At 44.5% G+C, this 22,500-nt stretch overlaps 2 protein-coding genes across 5 annotated transcripts in view; both read right to left on the reverse strand.

The window, feature by feature from the left end:
- Nucleotides 1–22,500, reverse strand: part of LOC105903072 (phospholipid-transporting ATPase ABCA1-like) — a 221,849-nt gene that overhangs the window by 139,635 nt on the left and 59,714 nt on the right. For 3 of the 4 annotated variants that reach the window (XM_031585404.2, XM_031585401.2, XM_031585403.2), the window contains exons 13-19: nucleotides 20,675–20,880; nucleotides 20,037–20,213; nucleotides 11,587–11,809; nucleotides 6,143–6,364; nucleotides 1,734–1,938; nucleotides 1,099–1,215; nucleotides 954–986 (exon numbers count right to left, since the gene is read on the reverse strand). In XM_031585404.2, the coding sequence (XP_031441264.1) occupies nucleotides 954–986; nucleotides 1,099–1,215; nucleotides 1,734–1,938; nucleotides 6,143–6,364; nucleotides 11,587–11,809; nucleotides 20,037–20,213; nucleotides 20,675–20,880 (1,183 nt within the window). The remainder of the gene's footprint in view (nucleotides 1–953; nucleotides 987–1,098; nucleotides 1,216–1,733; nucleotides 1,939–6,142; nucleotides 6,365–11,586; nucleotides 11,810–20,036; nucleotides 20,214–20,674; nucleotides 20,881–22,500) is intronic. The other variant, XM_031585405.2, reaches the window with a different exon arrangement.
- On the reverse strand, nucleotides 7,562–7,978 carry LOC122133751 (phospholipid-transporting ATPase ABCA1-like). The gene has a single exon (XM_042710488.1). The coding sequence runs from the start codon at nucleotides 7,835–7,837 to the stop codon at nucleotides 7,613–7,615; it is 225 nt and encodes a 74-aa protein (XP_042566422.1). The 5' UTR covers nucleotides 7,838–7,978; the 3' UTR covers nucleotides 7,562–7,612.

Here is a 22,500-nt window from a genome sequence, read left to right on the forward strand (position 1 = left end):
GAAACTCCGACTTCTTAGGAAATGAGAGGATGTGTTCTCATGTTAAGGCCCTGTTAGTGTTTATTGTGGTTTGCGCATAATCTCACATGGAAAATGACATGAATGTAAACACACTTTAAATTCTGGAGCTGTTTGTTTCACAGCACTGAACGCATATATTCTGCTCGGAGTGAAAGGCTGGGATTCAAGCTTGAGTTATGATCACGAGTTACTGCCACTCCGTTACCTTTAGCGCAAGCACTGGTAGCAAACACCTTAAAGGGAACTAATGATGTGAACACAACCATGGGAATCACCACCCTAAACCAGGGTGAGACAGAGGCTCTGATCAGGTTTGTTTGACGTTTACGGTACCTTTATCGTGCTTCAGGTCAGTCACTGTGATACGGGCAAATATGCTAAAAGAAACTAATGATGTGAACAGCCTGAGAGTCAGAGTGTAGCCAGAGGTAAACCATGCTTCATAAGACTGACATAAACACGTCATTAACATGTTATGATAGATATGATACACATCATGACAGCTGATGTCCACTGATTTAACAATATTATTTTACCATTATCAGAAATTGTCTCTCCAAATTTGATATGCCACAACAGCTTAATGTCATATATTATTGAGCTGTCATGGCTTCATACAGTCATAGCAATTACCAATTATGATGACATTGCACTGGGACACCTGACACTGATAGTTATAACTAATAATGACAGCATATACCATCGGCCCTAACGAGATTAAGGCATGTTGTGTTTGTCTGATGAAACAGGGTTCAAGTAAAATCAGTCACTCAAATCTGCTGTGTTTGATGTTACCAGTAGCTGTATGATCACCAAGGTTTGGTGCCAGTGTGGTACATGCACACATCTAAAGGGAAATTAATAATTTGAACACAACCTGCGGATCACCAGAGTCAGAGACTCTGATCGGGTTTGTTTGACGTTTACGGTACCTTTATGGTCACCCAGGTTTGCCAGTGTGGTACCTGCAGACATGTTAAAGAGAACTTATGATGTGAAAACAACCTGCGGATCACCACCCACAAGCAGAGAAGCGAGTCAGAGACTCTAAACTGGTTTGTTTGACGTTAGAGGTACCTTTCTGGTCCTCCGGGTGTGCCTGAGCCTCTGTGCCCAGGTCAGAGATGGCGGCTGTGCCACACCAGTAGGAGCGGGTGAAAGGGAAGTACCACGGCTTGGGGATGCCATACTGGCCTGCGGAGGAGGAGAGAGGAGTGAAACAGGGTGCAGTCCAACCAAAGTGCCATTGCATTTTGTTTGTTCTTCTAATTGCGTTTGTTTTTGACATTGCATTGTTTACACAGTAGGTTCACAACAAGGGCAGTATTCTGAAGGACAGCAATGACTTGAGATGGGAGATTGCGGTGCAGGGTGTTTCTTTGGCTGTTTGTGCCCACAAAAAGATTAGTTTTTTGTACGAATGACAATGGATGTGCAGAGCTCACTTCCTATTAGAGCTAACAGTAACATACATAAACAAATAATACATAAACTATCAATAAGATAATTAAATACCATTAACTGTAAAGATAACTGTAGAGAATGAGGAAAAAAATACAAAACAGTAAAACTACATGTAAAAAACAAAATCTATTCCCAATCTAATGTTCAATCTAACCCCACTCCGAATATGTTTTACTTGACCCCCGTCTCCAGGCCTCCAGGATAGACGTTCTCTATGTACCAGGTGAGGACCCAGTAGTCCCTCTTACCTGGATAGACGTTCTCTATGTACCAGGTGAGGACCCAGTAGATGAAGGCATCGATCAGCATCATGACGATGGACACGAGGAAGCTGTAGCCGTCTCCCTCCTCAGTGCTGCTGGCGATGTTGTGCCACTGGATGCCGATGCCCTGCTCCTCGTAGCGGGCGAAGTTCTCACAGCCGTAGCCAAACGCCACGCAGGAGAGGAGACTCTGGGGTGGCATGGGTGGGAAAATGTATTAATTAATAATAAAAATAATATGAATGCCAAAAAGGACATTTCTCTTATGTGTGTGTGTGTGAGAGTAAGTGAGTGAGTGAGTGAGTGAGAGAGACAGAGAGACAGAGAGCACGTGTGCATGTATGTGTGGTTGTGTGTGAGCATGTATATGTGAGAGAGTATAAGATAAACCTTACATAAACATGATACACATCAAAAAGAGAGATAGCTACACAGATAGCTGCGCAGACACTCTACATGCCCTCATGGTGGAGCCGCTGGGAGAAACATGGTCCAAGTGCTTGTTTCCCCAGAAAAGGCTAAGCCCTAAGCACAGCGCTAGCCTTCTTGAGGATTCACCAGCTTAACAGCCAGGCTTCTCCAGTTCTGTTGTTCCCTTTATCAACTGACACCCTTCGCCTTGCTTGCTTCCAGTACTTCAGCACCGCACACAAACACCCACTCAACACCCGACCTAAAACCAGTTGCCACCATGGCTTTCAGTTAGTCTCCATGGGAGATGAGAGTGGCCACAGATGCATGGCCGGACACAAAGGCGATTCGAGAGTGCAGAGTCATAGTGGGTTGCAAAATGGCGGTGTGCTGGAATGCCTACATGTTTACTGCTAGCTGTAGATGTCAAGATGGGCAGCCTTTACCTTGGTGCTGCAGCTTAAAGGTGCAGTACGTGTTACCTTAGCGCTGCAGCTTAAAGGTGCAGTAAGTGTTAGGCTACCTTAGCGCTGCAGCTTAAAGGCGCAGTAAGTGTTAGGCTACCTTAGCGCTGCAGCTTAAAGGTGCAGTACGTATTACATTAGCGCTGCAGCTTAAAGGCGCAGTACGTGATACCTTAGCGCTGCAGCTTAAAGGCGCAGTACGTGTTACCTTAGCACTGCAGCTTAAAGGTTCAGCCTGGATATTCTTAATGGGGCAGGCTGGACCAACCAACCACAGGCAGATTCTGTTGTCCGTTGCTTATCAGGTATATGATGCATCAATCATCATCAGCCTTGACCTGACTTTTGCCTTTGCCACGCTTTCACACTGACCTTGTCAGTGTATGAAAATCCCAGGCTGTCCTTAGATCACTTTGGTACTGTAAGCTTGAAAGATGAGTGAACTGCAGACATCATTCACACAGAGTATACTATCGCAAGAGATACTGCAGTGACTGTGCACACACTCAATGGCAACACAATTTCAGGAGGTGTCATGTGAATGACTAATTAGTTCACTGGGGGATTGCTAAGGATATAACCGGTCCTTACTTGCCCTCAGTCTTGACCAGGAGAAAGGCCTTCAATCGCCTGCGTTTGACCCCTACAGGGCCTTTAGCAGCCAGAGAGACGTTTCACTCAACCAGTCACTGCAAAACACACACCATCATATACACAGTCTCTCTCTCTCGTGTTCTCTTCTGCTCTCTCACACACAGACACAGACACACACACAGACACACTCTCACACACACACACACACACACACACACACACACACACACACACACACACACACACACACACACACACACACACACACACACACACACACACACACACACACACACACACACACACACGCACACGCACACACATCTCTAATTGTATCATCCAAGACCATCCTAGACCAATGATTGAGTGATAATGAGGAGGCCCAGAGATGACCTTTCCATGACCCCTCCATGACCCCTCTGAGATGGCCTGATTGAGTGGCAGGAGGTGACCTGCCTGATTCCGACTGAGGAGGCTGAGACAAGATTCAGAATGTGTTGTCAGTCAGACACCAGGAGCCTCCTTTGGTAACCACGAGAGCAGACACAACAGCCGAGCAGGCAAGACGTGTGTGTGTGACGGCTGCCAATACACCCTGCGGTTGCAAACACCACAGAGAAACGACGGGATGGCTGGTGAAGAGTCTTACAGCTACCCATCACTAGATGGAGGAGAAACAACAGGGCAGCATGAAGATGCATTGGAGTTCTGCACTGCTTTCAGTACCTCAAATCCACTTTGCTGGCCATTCATATGCATGCAAATGTCTGTAGCATATATATATATATATGTATATATATATATATTTGAAAAAGAATATGAAAGACAAGCAAAACAAAAACAAGACAATACAACAGTTGCGTGAGAGAGGCTGATTAAGTTGAGAAATGTGGGCGCATAAACCAATAAAACCCCCAGGTGTGTGTGTGTGTGTGTGTGTGTGCGTGTTTGTTTGTATGCAATAAATAAACTATAAGAATTCAGTGCATGTCAGACCAGGCGATGAGACCATAGCTCATGCAAATGAGACGAGCGGCCTATTTGTCTGGGAAGGGGAAACAGTAGCATCTAAATGCCGAGGGCAGGACTGCTAACACAGAGGCACTCTAAACTCTAGTACGTATGTGTGTGTGTGTGTGTGTGTGTGTGTGTGTACTGAATGTAAAATGTTTGTGTTTGTGTGTGTGTGTGTACTGAATGTAAAATGTTTGTGTTTGTGTGTGTGTGTGTACTGAATGTAATGGCCCAAGATAAGTGCATTCCTCTCAGACATCTCCCCACTCCAATCATGACACTAACATGGACTGGGTATGGAGGAGAGAGTGGCAGAAAAAAAGTATTTTTCTCTCTCATTCTGCTGAAGAAAAAAACCCTGATAGTCTGAAAGGTGGACACACACACACACACAGAAACACACACTTCTCTGTGGGACTAAGGCAATGCAATGATCAACCGCTAACAAGACTGAGCGAGAGGGGGTCAGACAGCATCTTTCAAGGAGCAGGAACCGGCTTCTGTCTAAAACGTGGCATTTGGCTGAAATGAAAATAAAATTGAAACAAGCCTTCTCCGTGCTCGGGGTGAAGGCTACCAATAACAGCACCGCCAAACGGCACGACTATACATCTACACAAGATGTCTCAATCGGCACAAACAAGGCAGCCACGAGCAGCAAATCTGAAAAAATGCTCAAGAAGTTTCCATTTCTGGCCCGGCAATGAAGATTTGTGTCAGTGTCCCCAGACAGGACACCCTGGGGGAAAAATTACCCATATCACACATAAAAAGACCCTTTTGATGGGTAGCTCTGGGGAACGGAGTCCGTAGGTGATATTTATTACTTTTTCTGTTTATCTCGCAGAGGGGGACATTATTTTAGTGACAGGTTTTCACCAACCCTGTGTGAAACCACGGTATTGTCCTACCAGCGAGAGAATTGCACGTCTCTCGTAAACTGATTTTATATTGATCCGTAACTCAAAGGCTAATTGATGAAGCACTGAAATTAAACCTTCATTGGTCGAGGAGGCGCCTAAAATGAGGCTGTCTATGGAGGGACAGAAGCTTTGATACGGGCGGCATGTTGTAATTTAGCTGTCAAAATAAAATGAAGAAAATGCATGGAGATAATTATAACATTTAAAATAGGAAAAAAAAACATTGTTTGAAAAAAGAAGTCCAGGAAGTCGTGTGTCATGTTCTCTTGCTAAATCCAATCAAGATGTCTCTTTGGATTCTTTTTTTTCCCGTATTAAACCATTAACCCCTGTCAGCTAGGCAACAGGTTCAAACATGAAATTATCAAGAGACCACTGATATCTCGATCAAAATAAGGCCATCTCAAATGCTGCAATTACTATGACAACCATGTGCTCTCTGCGAAGGGTAAAAGGAAAACGAAACAGCGAAACACAGCAAAATATGTATTACTTTCCAACGTTTACATATGCTGGTCAAATCAGCATACAGAATCAGCATACAAAGCATTTGTACTAGTGCACAGAACACTCTGGATTCTGCAGCCGTGATGTGTAGAAACTGAAGGAGGCCTCTGCTGTCTAATGTACTTATATTTTGACTAGTGCTTGCCAAAGCCACGCATTGGACTGCTGATGATGGAAAGCCTAATTAATCACCTGTTCCAGAATGCACTTGTTATTTTTTCAGATACACAAAGAAATGAATACATTTACATAATTGGTTGGTTGATAGATTTCAATTAGAATAAGTAATATTTTTCACATCAGTATTTTTCATACATACAGACTAGAACATGAAGAGTTTTTCCTAAACGTACGTAACAAATACACTTTTCAGTTCTCATTTTCCTTTGTCTCATGTCTTTGTCAGACATTTGGGAGGATTGATCTGAAATGTGAACTAAATATGAACTCTAAAACGTGGAGCTCATAACACACAACTCACCACAGCAATCTTCACCGGGAAGGTCATGACATCTCTCCAGGCGTAGCATAGACTGTGCGGCAGGTAGAGCAGGAAGTAGATGAGGCCCCCACAGGCGGCCGCCAGGTTTGCCCGACTGAAAAACACACTGATGAAGAAGCACTGCATGACGGTGGCCACGCAGAAGACCAGCAGGAAGACGAAGATCACGGACGGGTCGCTGTAACTCAGCACCTTCCCGTACTAGTCAGAAAACAGGAAGTTAGACAGGTCAAAGGAGACTTTTGCACACTCTCTGAACAAAAGGCGCTACCTAAATCCTACAAGAGTTATACAGGGAGGAATGGAGAAAAAAAATGTCTACATACATTTGTTCAGGGGGAGGATTTCTTACAGTTGAAATTTAGCACATCTTGGCAGAAACCTACACTATAAAAGCACTTATTCTTCAAAGGTATCTAAATGACACGTACATACTACACACCATATGTTGCCTTGCAATATGTTATAATACATCTATAGTTATATTTACACATATGTTAGAAATGTGCTTTGTAGTGGGCGAAACAAAAGGAAGTCGTAAGATAAGTGGAGAGAAATCATTCTTCATCAAAACCTTTTCAGGCAAAGAGCACAGGCACTTCAGAACCCAACCCTCTGTGTCAAATTGAGTGGCCCTTTATGGAAGTAAGATGAAGTGCACACAGCGTTGTAAGTGTGTGACATTCAGCCAGCTTGCACAGGTCACATGGTCACAGAACAACAGAAAACATATGGAGCGTTAAAGACGAGACAGGACAGCGTGTTCTCCGTAATTACATGAAGTGAAACGCACCGTGACTCTCAAGGGGAGATACAAACATGCTATTTTAATTAAACCGCTCACATATAAAACTTCTCACTTGTATATGTGAGCACTGGGAGTTAAACTAAGATAGACTGATGCTTGTGGCATTTTAAACTCATGACTCACTCCCCTTGTCGATCACTTAGTGTTTCTTTAATGCACTTTAGACATTCACTGAAGCATAAGAAGGGTTATATTCATTTCTTTAGATTTGTTCTCTGATTTCCGTCTTTTTTTGTCCTCCTCAGGAGAACAGCTTTGTCTCCGGGGCGACAAGTTTAAGTGACTCGTCTCGGGTTCTAGCAACACTAAGCCCAGATGTTCAGCACCTCTTGTTTTTCAAGATTTGCACCTCCTGTTCATTTCAAACTGAGGATGAATTAATTCACCCTACTGTCACTTTTACATTATTATGTTTTTAAAACCAGGCCTGCAGGAGGGTGTCCATCAATTCTCTTCCAAAAACTTTATGACTTAAGTCCTCTTACTTTCAGTGAATGTTCATCAGTGTGAATCAGTGAAGTGAATCAGTGACATGAATCAGTGGCATGAATCAGTGAAGTGAATCACTGATACATATCATTGCAGTGAATCAGCGAAGTGAATCAGTGAAGTGAATCAGTGAAGTGAATCACTGATACATATCATTGCAGTGAATCAGCGAGAATCAGCCTGGGAATCACCTTGAGAATGAGGGTGAGGAGCAGGGCGCTGATGCTGAGCGGGATGACACTGCTGATTACCCAGCTCATCCAGTAGGTGGCGCTCCTCAGACCCATCATCCTCACCGTCTCCTTCAGCCGGGCCTCCTTCTCCTGCACCATGCCCTTGACAAACATGGCCACCGAGTAGACCCATGCCAGGGTCATGTAGAGGGGCAGGGAGCGCGCCAGCGAGCGCAGGAACCTAAGGGGTCACAAGGGTCACGAGGACCACAGCGGGCGGCTGACTCTGACTCTGACTCTGACTCTGACACTGATCTGACTCGTAAATCTGGCACAGGCTGGTTAAATCTGGCACAGGCTGGTTAAATCTGTGCCAGGTTTGGGATAGATCAGTTCAAGAGTCAGGTAATGTCCACGTGCCATATGACCCTTGAGTACACAACCCTACAGCTCAATGTACCTGTGCAAAGTACCCTACCAGAAGCTTAATGCACAGAAATACTGTCGTCACAATTCATTAGGGACTCTTTTCCCCCTTTTTCCACCAACAAGGAATGGGTACCGTTCTGGTTTTGCGCACTAAAATTTGAATTGTTCGGAGCATTTCGACCAAAAATAAATTGGTTCGGAATCTCCAAAGTTGGTTTGCAGCTGGAACCAAACGATGGTTGGTTCACAGCTGGAGCCAAACGATAGTTGATCAACTAATGATAGGTAATCAATACAATACAGCATCTTGCCACTACCGTTTACTTCCGTTGTTCATAGTGCAACGCCCTTCATAGATGACGCCTCCTTGATTACAATGGTTCCGCTCAAAACGAGCGAGTTTGGTCCAAAAGGGCTATTTATGTTTCAGTCCAACAGTTTAAAGGCACAGTCAAGCCATAGATAGAACACTCGCCTCTTTTACCAAGTGATTGTGTTCCACCCCTGTGTATGTATCCCTATCATTATATGGATATGTGTTAAAAAATGCATCGCACTTATTTTCTTTTGAACAAAGCTGCAAAACATCCAGCCTTCTCTTTTCAGGTTGTGTGTAACACGGTGAGCTCAGGGCGTCGGGAAAAACGTATGAACCGAAGCTTCCTGGAGACGCGGCAGCAAATTGGTGGTGAATTCTGTTTGGGTTTGCACAGACACACAGAGGGAGAGATAACACACACACACACACACACACACACACAGACACACACACACACACACACACACACACACACACACACACACACACACATACTGCACAGACACGCAGAGGGAGGGATAACGAGGTAGGATTTCATCTTCAAGGCCCCTGTTTATTCACAGCTCGTTTTGGTTCAGACTGGCTGCTCTCACTCTAGGTGCCGTGTACATTTACCGGCGTGTGCGGAACAGAATTAGTTGAACTGTGTTATGTTATGTTATAGTCAGCAACTGAATGTATTGTTGGCATCACATTATTTGTAGTTTGTAGCATCCTGTGAGGAAGGGAGTCATTCCAAATGTGGTGATGGGGTCAAATCATATGTTGGGTGTCCTCAACCTCTTACAAACATAGGCTAACAACCCATTGTTTAAAAAAAAAACATAGAATCAACACATGCCCTTGAAAGAAGGAATGCTTGAATTATGCCTCTGTCAGTAAAAGGGGATGTCTGTGTTCAGAATGGGTTTTAAGGACTTAACATTTAAGATGGTTTTTAAAACTCACTTGGAAGCTTACACTTACTACCTCCTCAGGCCAAGGCAGCATACCTCACAAACATTTAAAATCCATCCAAAGCTATGCCAAGTACCAGGTACAAAAACCCAAATGAAACGAATGAGAGAGGACGCTTCAAACACAAATTCATCAATACTCCCTGTCAACTCTCTGCTCAAGACAAATGCAAACTGCAGCGGGCGAAGCAGACACTCTGCACACACTGGGAAAGCAGGTGCGAGAGCCGCCACAGCCGGCACAGCTTCGCCGTCGTCCATATGCCGCGTTGGCCGTAATTACCACAGCCTTTCAACGCCTTATTAATGTGCCAAAGACCTGTGTGAAACCATCGTTTAGAACTGGCTTGTGATTGGAGCTTGCGAACGCTCAGCCCTAGTCCTCCTCCTTCCCCTCCCCCGAAGCCCAGGCACCCGGCTAACTCAATTTAGTGTTATTAATGTTTACAAATTGTTGATCGTAGGCCAGCGTATTAGGCTGATGGGGAAATAACATTTTGCCCAGCTGTTCAAATGTACATTTTATTTACCGGGGAGATTTTTTCCAATTAGACTGCGAAAAATGGATTAGTCCCGACCCTAATGAGAAACCATTCCTTTTCCATTTCATTTGGCTGCCGGGATTTTATTTGTTTCAATGACGCTGTTGTTTTTTTTGTCTTTTTATTTATTTTTTTTAAAGGTGACAGCCTGTCTTTATGCTGTCACTTTGAAAGAGAAAGAACAATGTCGGTTTGACAGCAAATGAGTTAAAAGGTCAATTGCCCATAACAAAGTCTAAGCCCTACTGATGGAACAGTGACAGAAGAAAACAATAAATGATCTTAATACGCTGCGTGACCCATAAGGCATCTGTCTCATCCTTAAGGTTAACTTTGGCATGATTGATAAGACCTCGAGGGGACTTAGGACTAAAAATAAGGTGACAAAAACATGATGGCGGCTATTTAGAATGAAGAAGGGGAACCAAATATGGTTAGAGGATATTTCTACAGAGTTTCAGAAAAATGCCCTAGATCTGAAGCCAGTGGCCTGTAATCATCTCAGTGACTTCTGACTGAAGGACGGCACAGTAGCGCATGGCGGAGGCAGAGGAGGCCGCCTACGCTTCAGAAAAAGGTCACTGGTCTTCCGTGAGTCAGAGAGAGTAAATGTTAACATATTAAAAAAAAACAGAGGACAAAGAGAAAACAAGAAATGAAGAGATAGAGTAACTGAAGTTCATGTAGTCAAAACCAAAAAAAAAGAAGCGTTAGGTCCAGACCACTTACATCGTAAGCACCGGTTTGCACAACTGCTGTTCACAGGGAATGATTTGTTTTTTTCAGCAAGCAGATTTAATGAAGCTGTATTAGCTCTATTAGCATAATCACCCACTTTTTCTGAAATCAAAGTTCACCCAGGTCATGCTTGACACAATTCATTTTGGAGATTAATTTTGCAATAATTATTCCAGCTTATCCAAAAGAACAACAGAACTCATCGCATCACCAACATTTGTTTTGTTTGTTTTGTTCCAAAATGAAAGTGCCTGCTTAGCTTACTCTGCCAAAATAATTTATAGAAAATTACTTGGACTCGCATAATGTTTCTCAGGCAATTACTATGGGCAAGTATACAATACACCAAACAAGTAAATCTATTAATGACTAGGTAAAATAACAAAACATTTGCCATCAACTGCCTTCTGCCAAAATTATCTTCCGTCGGATGATGAACAAAAGAAGCTAATAGTCTACTTCAAGGTCCCATTACCTTCTTCATTTTATTCGACGCAATCCTTAACCTTTGTGAAGCATTAAGAAAATCAATTAATATCATTTCTCATAATTTAAATTCAGCTCAATGCTGATGTTAATGATTTTTTAATATTAATGACCGAAATAAAGTTAAGAGACCCTGGATGTAAAGCATAATTGATTGTTGTTGAACAAGCCATACACCTCAGCATTTAACATTCATAATTGATCCTGAGCTTCATGGTTTGTTCATTTCCATCAATACATTATTAAATGGGACCTTAAAGGATGTGAACCTAAATGGAACCTAAATGTAACCGTAACCTAGACAACAGCAATAACAATAAAGCAGATAATGCTAAACTGAGTTGTTGGTGATGCTTTGAGATGTGGTAGCTGACTTCAGCCCAGATCCCACCCAGAACCGACCCAGACCATCCCTTGATTCCCCCGTTCTTTATCTGCGGCACAGCCGACGGATCGACGGATCGACGGGGCTAACCGACTGACCTTGACCATGACACTGATCAGTGCGCAGGGCACGGTGAGCAGAACCATGTTCTCTGTGAACCAGGCAAACCAGAGGGCGCCGTTACGGGCGCCCACGGCCCGCAGCACCTCCTTCAGCCTGGTCTCCTTCTCCAGGACCAGGCCCTTGATGATCTGGCACACCGTGTACATGAAGGACAGGACCAGGAACATGGGCAAGATGCCACCGATGCTTGAGATGAAGCTGGGTACGGTGGAAGGAAAGAGGTGTGTTAAGATGGAAGAGATGGATGGATGGATGGATGGATGGATGGATGGATGGATGGATGGATGGATAGATGGATGGATGGATGGATGGGTGAATGGGTGGATGGATGGATGGATGGATGAATGGGTGGATGGATGGATGGATGGATGGATGAATGGGTGGATGGATGGATGGATGGATGGGTGAATGGGTGGATTGGTAAGTAAATGGATGGATGGATAGATGGGTAAATGGGTGAATTAATGTATGGATGGATGGATGGAGGGATAGATAGATGGAGGGATGGGTGGGTGGATGGATGGATGGAGGGGTGGATCGACACATGGATAGATGAATGGATGGTTAGATGGTTGCAAAGTTTGTGTGAAAGTCAGGAAGAAGAGGTCTCGAGGAGGTTGATGTGGGGGGAATGGGTTAACCAAGAGCAGTCTATCATTTACTCAGGCTCTTGCATTTAAGGGGAGAGTGCAGATATGTGTGTATGTGTGTGTGTGTATGTGTGTGTGTGCGTGTGTGTTTGTGTGTGTGTGTGTGTGTAACATACATATGTGTAACATATCAAAACTGTATGTATATGCTCTGTTCATGTATAAAATGTTATTTCCACAAATCCTCACAGAAGCTCATCTCACTCACCTATACTGTGAATACATTATCAGATTTGATCCTTTGAACTGAACGTTGTCAACAAAAAAAATAATATATTGATTCGGCAAATGTCAGTTTATGAAAACGGACGGCCCCTAGACAATGTGGACTCAACAGGGGATTTGAAATCAAAGCTGGGCCCCACAGGAAGGGCTTTTATGGATTTATAGTGGCGTTATTGTAAACCTTAATATATTTGAGTAAACCCCTCTGAGACAGCGTATCGTCTTCGCTCTCTCATTTATTACAGTACGTCATGAGGCCAGGATGATGCATGATGGGTTGTTGTTACCAAACAAAAGGACTATATTAAACAAGCTTCATAAGGCCACCCAAATGTCATGTCAATATCTTACCGGCAAGCCTGGAATACAAAGTGCCGCATACACTTTATTATCCAATACAGTACCCAATACTTGAGAAGGCATGGATTCCACGTATCAATTATGAGCACAAACCTCAAACACAGACCCAAACGGAGAGGCCCTATGCTAAAGGGTAACTGTGTCTCAGTGTTGGGGATGTTGGGTGCTGTATACTGTGTGCTGCCGAATAAGCATTCCACATCCCATCTGAGCTGTGTGGGTATTAAGAATTCATCAAAGAGCATTTTCACATGTATCTTTTTTTTGGGTTATTTATTTTTTCCCTGTGTAAAAACACTCATCCAATAGTCACACCCTCAACACCCTCAACCCCCCCCCCCCCCCCCCCCCCCCCCCTCCCCCGATTCCTTTCTTGTTTTTGCGTTTTGTTTGGGTGGGTGCAGAATAAGTAGAGGAAACAAAGGTACCATGCATGGCGGGGGTTCCAGCATCCGTCAGGGGAACTGACATTTTGGTAAATCATGATGGGCAGAGTGCCTACTCTCCAGGTTTCCATGACAACGTTGTGGCAGCGAGGTAGGAGAGTTGTCTTAAGGGGGGTGTGTGTGGGGGGGGGGGAGTGGCACTGAATCACAAATCACCCTGCATGTTTTATTAATTTAGATTTTTGTTTGTTTTTTCTTCTTTCTTTATTTTCTCTCTTTTATTTGGGCGAGCCTCTCACTTTGTAATGATTTAGCGGAGCTGACAACCCTCGTAATCGTAACATCCAGCCCAGCGATGGGAGCCGCACCTCACGCCTCCCATGGGAGGATAAAAGCACTTTTAAAGTCAATATAACATGGCAGGCCCCACACCTCATATTAATTGCAGATTACAGCACAATTCACTGGGGCCGAACAGAGCCCATTTACCCGATGAGAGGAGTCTTTTACAGGCCCCTCACCTGCCCTCGCGCCTCCAGCCTGCGCTGCGCTGGAGAGACAAACCACCGCCAGGACTGAGACGCACTCCCCTCTCTCTTTTCTTACTTTGTTATTCATTCACTTTGTTTACTTTTCTTTTGTCTCTTTATGTTCTTCCAGTATTTTCTTGTTTTCTTCCTGTTGTCTTTCCTTCGTTCTTTGTTTCTTTCTTTCTTCGATCCATGCTTTCTCTTCCTTTGTTTGCTTGCTTGAACACTTCATGTCTGTCCTTCTCTTATTTTTGACTCTGCCTTTCATGAAGCATCTCTTCATTTCATTTTCTCCTCTGCCCTAGTGCTTGTTCGTTGGCCTTCTCTTGTAGACCTCTAATGTTGCTCGTTCACATCACGGAGTAGGCAGCCCACGTTGACTTAGGTCTCCAAAATCAACATATCAATTACTTTGAGCAGCGACCACCACTAGGATAATGCACACACTATTTCCTGTGCGGATCCTTCAGAAATCAGACATTTAAGTCTGATGTCTATTCATGTCATTTATGGCTATTTAATGTTTTTTCTGGAATTTCTTTCTCAAAAACCACACAATAATCCCTATGTATGTAAATAATGACAGTAATAGATTCACAATGTCAAGAGGCCATGTGACAAGATGAAAGCACAGCTTTTTTGTACAGCTTTCAGAATTATTAAATGGTTATTTTTATTTCATTTTATAATTTATTTTTTTGAAGTACGAACACTAAATTGCCTAAATTAGTTCCGCATAAAAGCACTGTTGGACGCAGCATCGGAAATCAATGACAATTCCGACGAGGCCTTCCAAAACTCTCCTGAGCGTCTTCCAGCACTACTTAAGGGTAATGGGCACACACACTCAAGCCGGGTCCAAAGAGTTCCTAATGGAACCCTGTGGCTCTGCTCAAGACAACACAAGGAGCCGGTTTGGGGATTCTCTGTGCTGCTAAGTCTGAGCTGGCCGACACTGACGGACGGCCCCAACACACACACACACACACGTCCGCACGTCTCTGCAGCAGCATCCCCGTTCTGTTCTCTCTCATGCCTCCTTTGTCCTTCACCACTCGTTCCTCTGGCCGATGGCCTCCTCACACTGGACGACTCATTTTCTGCAATTGGGTTGTTATTTTGGTGTTTGTTTATCTCTCCCTCTATCTCTCGTCCTGTGTCTGTCCATCACTCTCTTAAATCATGCTAATTTTGCATTCTCACCAACAGCGGTCCTTTGCTGTTTCCTCACACTCTTCACCAATCATCCCTTTCTTCCTCTCCTCTCACTCACTCTTCACTATTCATCCCTTTCTTCCACTCCTCTCACTCACTCTTCACCAATCATCCCTTTCTTCTACTTCTCTCACTCACTCTTCACCATTCATCCCTTTCTTCCTCTCCTCTCACTCACTCTTCACCATTCATCCCTTTCTTCCACTCCTCTCTCTCACTCTTCACCAATCATCCCTTTCTTCCTCTCCTCTCACTCACTCTTCACCATTCATCCCTTTCTTCCACTCCTCTCTCTCACTCTTCACCATTCATCCCTTTCTTCCTCTCATCTCTCTCACTCTTCACCATTCATCCCTTTCTTCCACTCCTCTCACTCACTCTTCACTATTCATCCCTTTCTTCCTCTCCTCTCACTCACTCTTCACCATTCATCCCTTTCTTCCACTCCTCTCTCTCACTCTTCACCATTCATCCCTTTCTTCCTCTCCTCTCACTCACTCTTCACTATTCATCCCTTTCTTCCACTCCTCTCACTCACTCTTCACCATTCATCCCTTTCTTCCCCTCCTCTCCATGTCTTAATTCCTCCCTAATAGGCTCCAGTCTCTCCTTCCATCCTGGCGTCAACCACCGCTGTGACAGCGAGGTCACCGGGGTCACCCACGGAGCGCTTAACGCGGAGAGCCTTTGCTCCGGGGGCCACATATCCCGTTTCTTATTGAGGGACTGCTGCTCCGAACAGGAAGCCAAAAAGAGTCACCAGAGGGGATCTCTTTTCAGGTCCGACCGGGGGGAAGTGACAGTGGAAAACACAACGGAAAACAAACTGGAAAGCGATCCCAGCCTCTGATCTTGGGAAAACAAATTGATTTGGTAAGTTACTTTGGCACCTGGATATTGTGGGCTATTAAGACGTTATCCGTAACAGGTATAGAACAAAGACAATTCATCATTTTCACCACCATCATCATCACCACCACCACCACCATACAGGATTCTTTATCATCGATTATTTCCTTGTAAGTATTTATGTTAATAAACATAACCCATTAGAACTTCATAGGATACCGACTTTATCATCACTCCATCTTTGAATGAGCTAGAAATTCCAGCCGTCAAGACATCAAGCTGATTCGAAAAACGATTCACTGACATCTCAACTTGCTCAACAGGGAATCACAATCACTGAATTAACCCAAGAGCCGAGCACGCGTAAGACCAGGTGCACAATTTAGTGACTCCTGATGTGGGCGATCAAGACTTAATCCCTACAGGTATAGGAGCACTCATCACCATAATCATACAGCATACTTTATAATCACCACGTATTTATGCATGTAGGATGGGCAGAGGATAATGAAATATTAGCACTCCATCTGTGATAAGTTAAGGATTCCAGACTTCAAGATTGAAAAATGATTTACTGAAATGTCAACCTTCACAACATCTGGTGCATGTCAAAACACTGGGAGATCTTGTTGTGAGACTAAACGGTGAGCCCGGTATGTTACTATGCTTGCGTGAGACACGCATAGGTCGTCAGTCTAAATGGTGAGCCCGGTATGTTTCTATATTTGCGTGAGACATTGGGAGACACTGTTTTCAGTCTAAACGGTGAGCCCGGTATGTTTCTATGTTTGCGTGAGACATTGGGAGACACTGTTTTCAGTCTAAACGGTGAGCCCGGTATGTTTCTATGCTTGCGTGAGACACGCATAGGTGAAATGCTGTCGTGGCTCAGTCATCTCTGCACTACTCAGTCATGCACAACATGTTCCACTGTCATATCCTTGCTGTCCTTTGCCGTTGAATAATGTGTCCTCCATCGATCCACTGAATTCAAGGAGTACAAAGGCTTCGAGGCTACATGTAGAATCCTTTTCACCGGCAACCCAGCCCTGACCTCAGCCTTGTGGGGGGGCCATGGTGAAGGAGGGTTTCAAAAACACTCGAATTTCATGAAGCACAGCCGTATCACAGCTTCGCTTTTTTTTTTTTACAGCCGACGGGGATGTGAGGTTTAAATGTAAATAGACTTGCAATGCACAGAATTGTTTTCTCACACTTCTACTAATGAATCATTTCATGGTAGTGCACTTAAGTTGCACAAAATTAGCCTAAAATGTATATTAAGACGTAAAGATCTTTTATTTCCTTTCAGCCCGTACGTACGGAGCTGCAGAGTTGCAGAGCCAAAGCCCTTTTCTTAAAACTAGTTCATTAAGAATTGTTTCAGTTGATTTGTTCAAAACCAAGCTGTCCATGAATCTAATGAGGTAGGATTGTCGTCTTAATTCCCACTTTCTCTCAGAGTTCATGCCCACTCTGAGTACAGCATCTCCACAAACAGTAAAACTCCCAAGGCTGAATGCCAGACCCAAAGCCATTTTTTTAAAAATGATTATTGCTTCTGTTGGTTCATTAAGAACCACGATGCTGTCATCATATATATATGTATATATATGAATTAAAACATTTAAAATGATACTACTTTACTCTCAGAGGCAGGAATTTGTGCTCAACTTCCCAGATAGCCACCCTGCCACTGCCAGCTGGATTTGAATACCTGCTGATCTGTGTAGGTTTTTCCCTCGCCCGTCTCCTTGCTTTCAGAGGCGGAAGGGTCAGCACCTACCAAAGCGTGCGATACACGCAGCAAGCGGCTTGACCTCAGAGGCCAGGAATCCATAAGGGACCCACCGGCAGAGGAGCCAGCCAGATTACTCCTGTATATTTACAGCATCAGTAAAGTGTGGAATAAAGTGGTGAATGCAAATGTGTATATCACCTTTAAAAAAAACTAAAACTAAAACAAACAAAGAGTAAACTATCTTTTACATTTACTCAGTAAGGATGGAAGCAAGGGTGGAAGAGACAGGGAGTGAATGGAGAGCGATGGAGAGGGCAACAGGCAACATCTGAGGCCTGTCTCTGCCCCGCGGGTAGGGCAGGTCACGGGGAGGGAGTCACAACCCCCTCGCTGATTATGGAGCCAAGAGGAGCGAGGAGCTGCAGGTTGACCCAGGGATGTATGGCTAAGGAATGCAACAACAGAGTGGGGAGAGAGAGCAGAGAGCATCGAGAGCAGAGAGGATTACTCTTGGGATGGGAGAAGAAGCGCAGGCCTGAATGCTTTGGCGATGGCGTGGGCTGCAAGATGGAGGATTGTGCTGGAGTCGGCTTGGCATTCAGGGTTAGTCCATTGACTGAGATGAAAGCAACTGTCTATTCCGACGAAAAGAGACGCAATGAAAACAACTCCATGAATCATCGCTTCATCAAACAGCTAGACACTTCCCAGAATGCCCTGCGGCTTACTGCTTCTACCATTTTTATACCGGTGAGTGTGCATGCTGGACTCCTCTCGGTTATAGACGGAGAGCTCAATATGCTTCCCTATGATCTGAGCTCCTACAGATCGCAGTCTCTCTGCTCGCTATTATCATCATTCTACTTCTCCCTTCCAGGTGAAGCATCTTTTACAAGTGCTAATAACTCATCTGTGGAAGGAATGAAGAAGGAGATAAACAGATGGATAAAAAACAAAATGGGGGCCCCCCAAAAATTTGCCAGATCTTTAAATTACATTTTAAATTCAGATTAGGGACCGTTTCTCTAAAACTGAAAAATGGCCCCTCGCCACTTACCGATAGAACATCGGAATGTAAAATGCCTTTCAGTGCATTCATGACTGGTTTTCCGAGGACAAAAACATAAAACAGAAAAAAAAAGAATAAAAACCATAGGCAGAGAAAGGACCTTTCTACTCACGCTTCATTGAACCTTTTGTGCATCATCCCTTCGCAATTCCACTCTCAATTATTTATGAATGAAATAACAGTTTTCGAGTGTTAATAATTAATGCTGAACGCCCAGTGGCTAGACGAGGGGGGGGGGGACGGGGGACGGGGGGGAAAGAGTAAATGGCTGTGGGACCTGGGGTATTGCAGTGCTTTATAGCTCTCGTTCATCTCTCCATGATCATTAATCCTTTGTTTTGCAGGGGAGGGCAAATGCGGAGTGGAGCGGGTGGCCAGCGGTACGTCGCGACAGGCAGGCAGGTTAGATTGCCTCCTCCTCGTCTGCTCACACGGCGCGGGGAAAATAAATCATAAAAAAGGAGAATGTTAGGTTGGTACCCCACCGCTCCAGAACGCCATTACAAAGTAGCATTATCAGAGGCGAAAGGGCACGGTGCGAACCTCTGTCTGTTATTATCTGAGGCGGGGATCGGCTGGTGAGGAAACAGTACCTTTGCTAGCGCTTGGATTAGGCTCTGACTGAAATGGCATGCTGAGTGAGTGAGGCTTGGTCACTGTTTGACCGGGGGGGCATTAAGAAAATCCATGGAAAATGATTGCAATCTGCTTGGTTGCCACTTGGTCGATAAGGACATTAGTTCTTAAGCAAATGCGGACACTATCTGCCTTCCCTGTCCATGGTCATGCAGATGTTTCCAAGACAACCGTACAACAGAACAGACCTCTGCAGTTCCATTGGAAGAGAAACAAGTAAATCAATATTTCACGGTGGTTGTTACTGTAGACAGAGGACATTTCTACCACTTTTCACTGTTTTTTATTCGTTTTTTAAATGCAGTAGGTCATTCTTTTATTGCTCTTTTCTACCTTGTTTTCGGTGTGTATATTTCCCACCGTTACCCCTGTTAAGCCACACTGTTTGTTAAAAAGCTTTGTGCACATTAAGTATTTATGCTGACCAATGCCTTTCAACCCAAAAACTACTTTCATCCCCCCCACTCCCTCCAAAGCACACATAACTGGACTTAAAAAATAATTTGACAAAGAAATAAAAGAACAACAGAAAGAAAATACAAAATGAGACGGGAAAGGAAAATGTGCGAAAGCAAAACAGAGATTTTTTCTATAGGGACACAAAATGGTTGCAGGTGATGGATAAAGCCATTATCCTGGTCCCAGGGCCTTGTGAGTGGAGACTTCAGTTGTGTGTGCCGTGCAGGCCAAGAGGAATACTGCCTCTTTCCCACCTTAATGAAGCAGCAGCCTCAGATTCGTGCATTTTCTGCTTTTGTACTCACGCGTCGTCGACATAGCAGGGGTACGGAATCTGCTGGGCGAACACTCCGAGGGGTTGGGACTTGCCCGTGTGCATCTGGACAATCCCGCGGTCAATCATGTCCTGCAGGTAGGCGAACCCCCCCCACACGTAGCGCATGTCGTTAAAAGAGTTGTCTCGGGCCCCCGGGTACCATGACCTTATTAAACAAGGAGAAATGATTGTCAGTGTGGAGCAGAGACCTGCTCCCGGCCCCGCCCCGGCCCCGCCCCCGCCCCGCCTCACACACGTACACATGCGGGGAAAACAGACAGAGTCCGGGAAGGTAGTAAAAGATATGGTGAGACATTATCACCCCCCCTACGTGTTTGTGTTTCCCCTGACGGCCGTTGTTGTGAGCAACTTCATACATTGGATTTACAAAGGCGGCATGAACAGCACAGCCTGTCTAGTAATAATCTGTTGACTGACTGACAGTACACTTTTTTTTATATATATATGACTCTTGTTTATTTAGTGAAATATGTTATATGCCCTGGAGCTAGACCTGTCTTTTTTTTGTATCTTTTTTTTACATTTTAGATTCCGTTTGAGACATTTTAGATGTCCTGGAGGCAAAACCAGACACTTGTCAATGTGTCAATGTCGGATTAATCCTACCTGTCTTTAATCTTATTGCTTCTCTCCACATCTTCGATGTCCATTCTTATCTTGTACTTGACAAAAGCCGGCAGCTGAGTGGCGTTGGCGTCGAGGCCTTCCACCACCACCCCTGCCCAGTACTTCTCCTCGTTCAGGAGCTCCAGCGCCCGGTCCACCAACGCGCCCTCATCTGACATGGCCTCAAACTTGTCCAGGTCCAGGCACTGTGTTGGGGAAGAAAACAAAGATAAAAGAAAAAAGCAGGAAAAAATAAAGAAATCACACCAGCCCCTTTTCAAACAAGTATGACAGCAAGAAACCAACATTCAAACAAATGCCCAAACAAGGAGCACAGTAAATATATATACAGTAGTACCCCCATATCTGCGGGGGATACCTTAAAAAGAACAACCATGGGAAGCTGAAACCACGGAGAGAAGCGAACACCACATATAACTTGTTTTCCGTGTACATACTGTACATACCCATGATTAAGTTTAATTTAAGAATTACACACAATAAGACATCAACTACACAACCTTCTAATAAAATAAAACGGTGATAACAATATACTATAATACAAGTTATGTGAATGTGCTCTCTCTTTCTCCTTCCCTCTCTATCTCACTCCCTCCTTCCTCTCTCTCTCTCTCTCTCTCTCTCTCCTTCCCTCTCTATCTCTCTTTCTTGAGTGAATGGGGTTCTGAGTTTTTTTTTTCTTAACCCTGAACAGACAACGGACCAATGGAAAATATCTTGTAAACAACATTTAGACCTTTTCCCTTCCCCCTTTCCTTTCATAATATCCCAGGCCTTCCCTTTGATAAAAACATGAATGGAACGAGGATGGAATGCAAACACGATGGAGGACTCAAGGACAGACATACATGAAAAATAAGGAAGGAGAGACATACATGAAAAATAAGGAAGGAGAGACATACATGAAAAATAAGGAAGGAGAGACATACATGAAAAATGAGGAAGGAGAGACATACATGAGAAATGAGAAAGGATACATACATGAAAAATGCTTCAAGACCTGAGTCATGCATTAAGCACCACAGGGCTACTACTCAGAGTGGCATGGAGTGGCCGGGGAAGGACTACTCAGAGTGGCATGGAATTTAAAAACTTAAGAATCCTTCATTTTTGGAATTCTTCCACTTAGTGTTCCCGGGCCGCGGTAAACCCCCGGACAACTGAAACCGTGGTTACTGAATCAGCAGATATGGAGGTTCCACTGCACTTCCAGATGGACGTCAAACGGCTTGACAATCAGAGAGGGAGGATGGTCAGAGAGGGTGGACGGGCATGGTCGAGTGGCAGAGAGAGAGAGACAGAGACAGAGAGAGAGAGAGAAAGAGAGAGAGAGGGGTGAGAACCTATGTCTGCTTTCCTATTGATAGAGAGCATACCAGCAACAGAGCTGCAAAATATATGGGACTGCCAAGGGACTGACTGCAGGCTATCTGGGCACGAGCCCTCAGTCTCCCTTCACATGCCATTCAAATCTAATGAGCTGTCATGGCAGAGCTGCCCCATCACTGTCAGGCTACACCTGCTTGTTAAGGTATTTCTGGCCAAGGGGAGAAGGTCACATTGATGCCTGGCTTTAGGCCCCAACTTGGCGCATCCAGACATTAAGGTGTAATGAGATTTCTGCAGTTCTGCCTCTTCCCCCTCCATCTTTGTCTTGTCCTGCTTTGCTTTTGCGCACTGTTACTCCTCCGCCGTTGCCATTACTTTTGCAAACTGACAGCATACACACTAATTGGATTTGGTCTCGTATCGGTTAGGCCATAGTCTGCCTTCGGGGCTCGACAGCGCGGGCGTTTCGCTCGCAT

This window comes from Clupea harengus, chromosome 18 (assembly GCF_900700415.2).
Source record: "Clupea harengus chromosome 18, Ch_v2.0.2, whole genome shotgun sequence".
NCBI classification, from domain to species: domain Eukaryota; kingdom Metazoa; phylum Chordata; class Actinopteri; order Clupeiformes; family Clupeidae; genus Clupea; species Clupea harengus.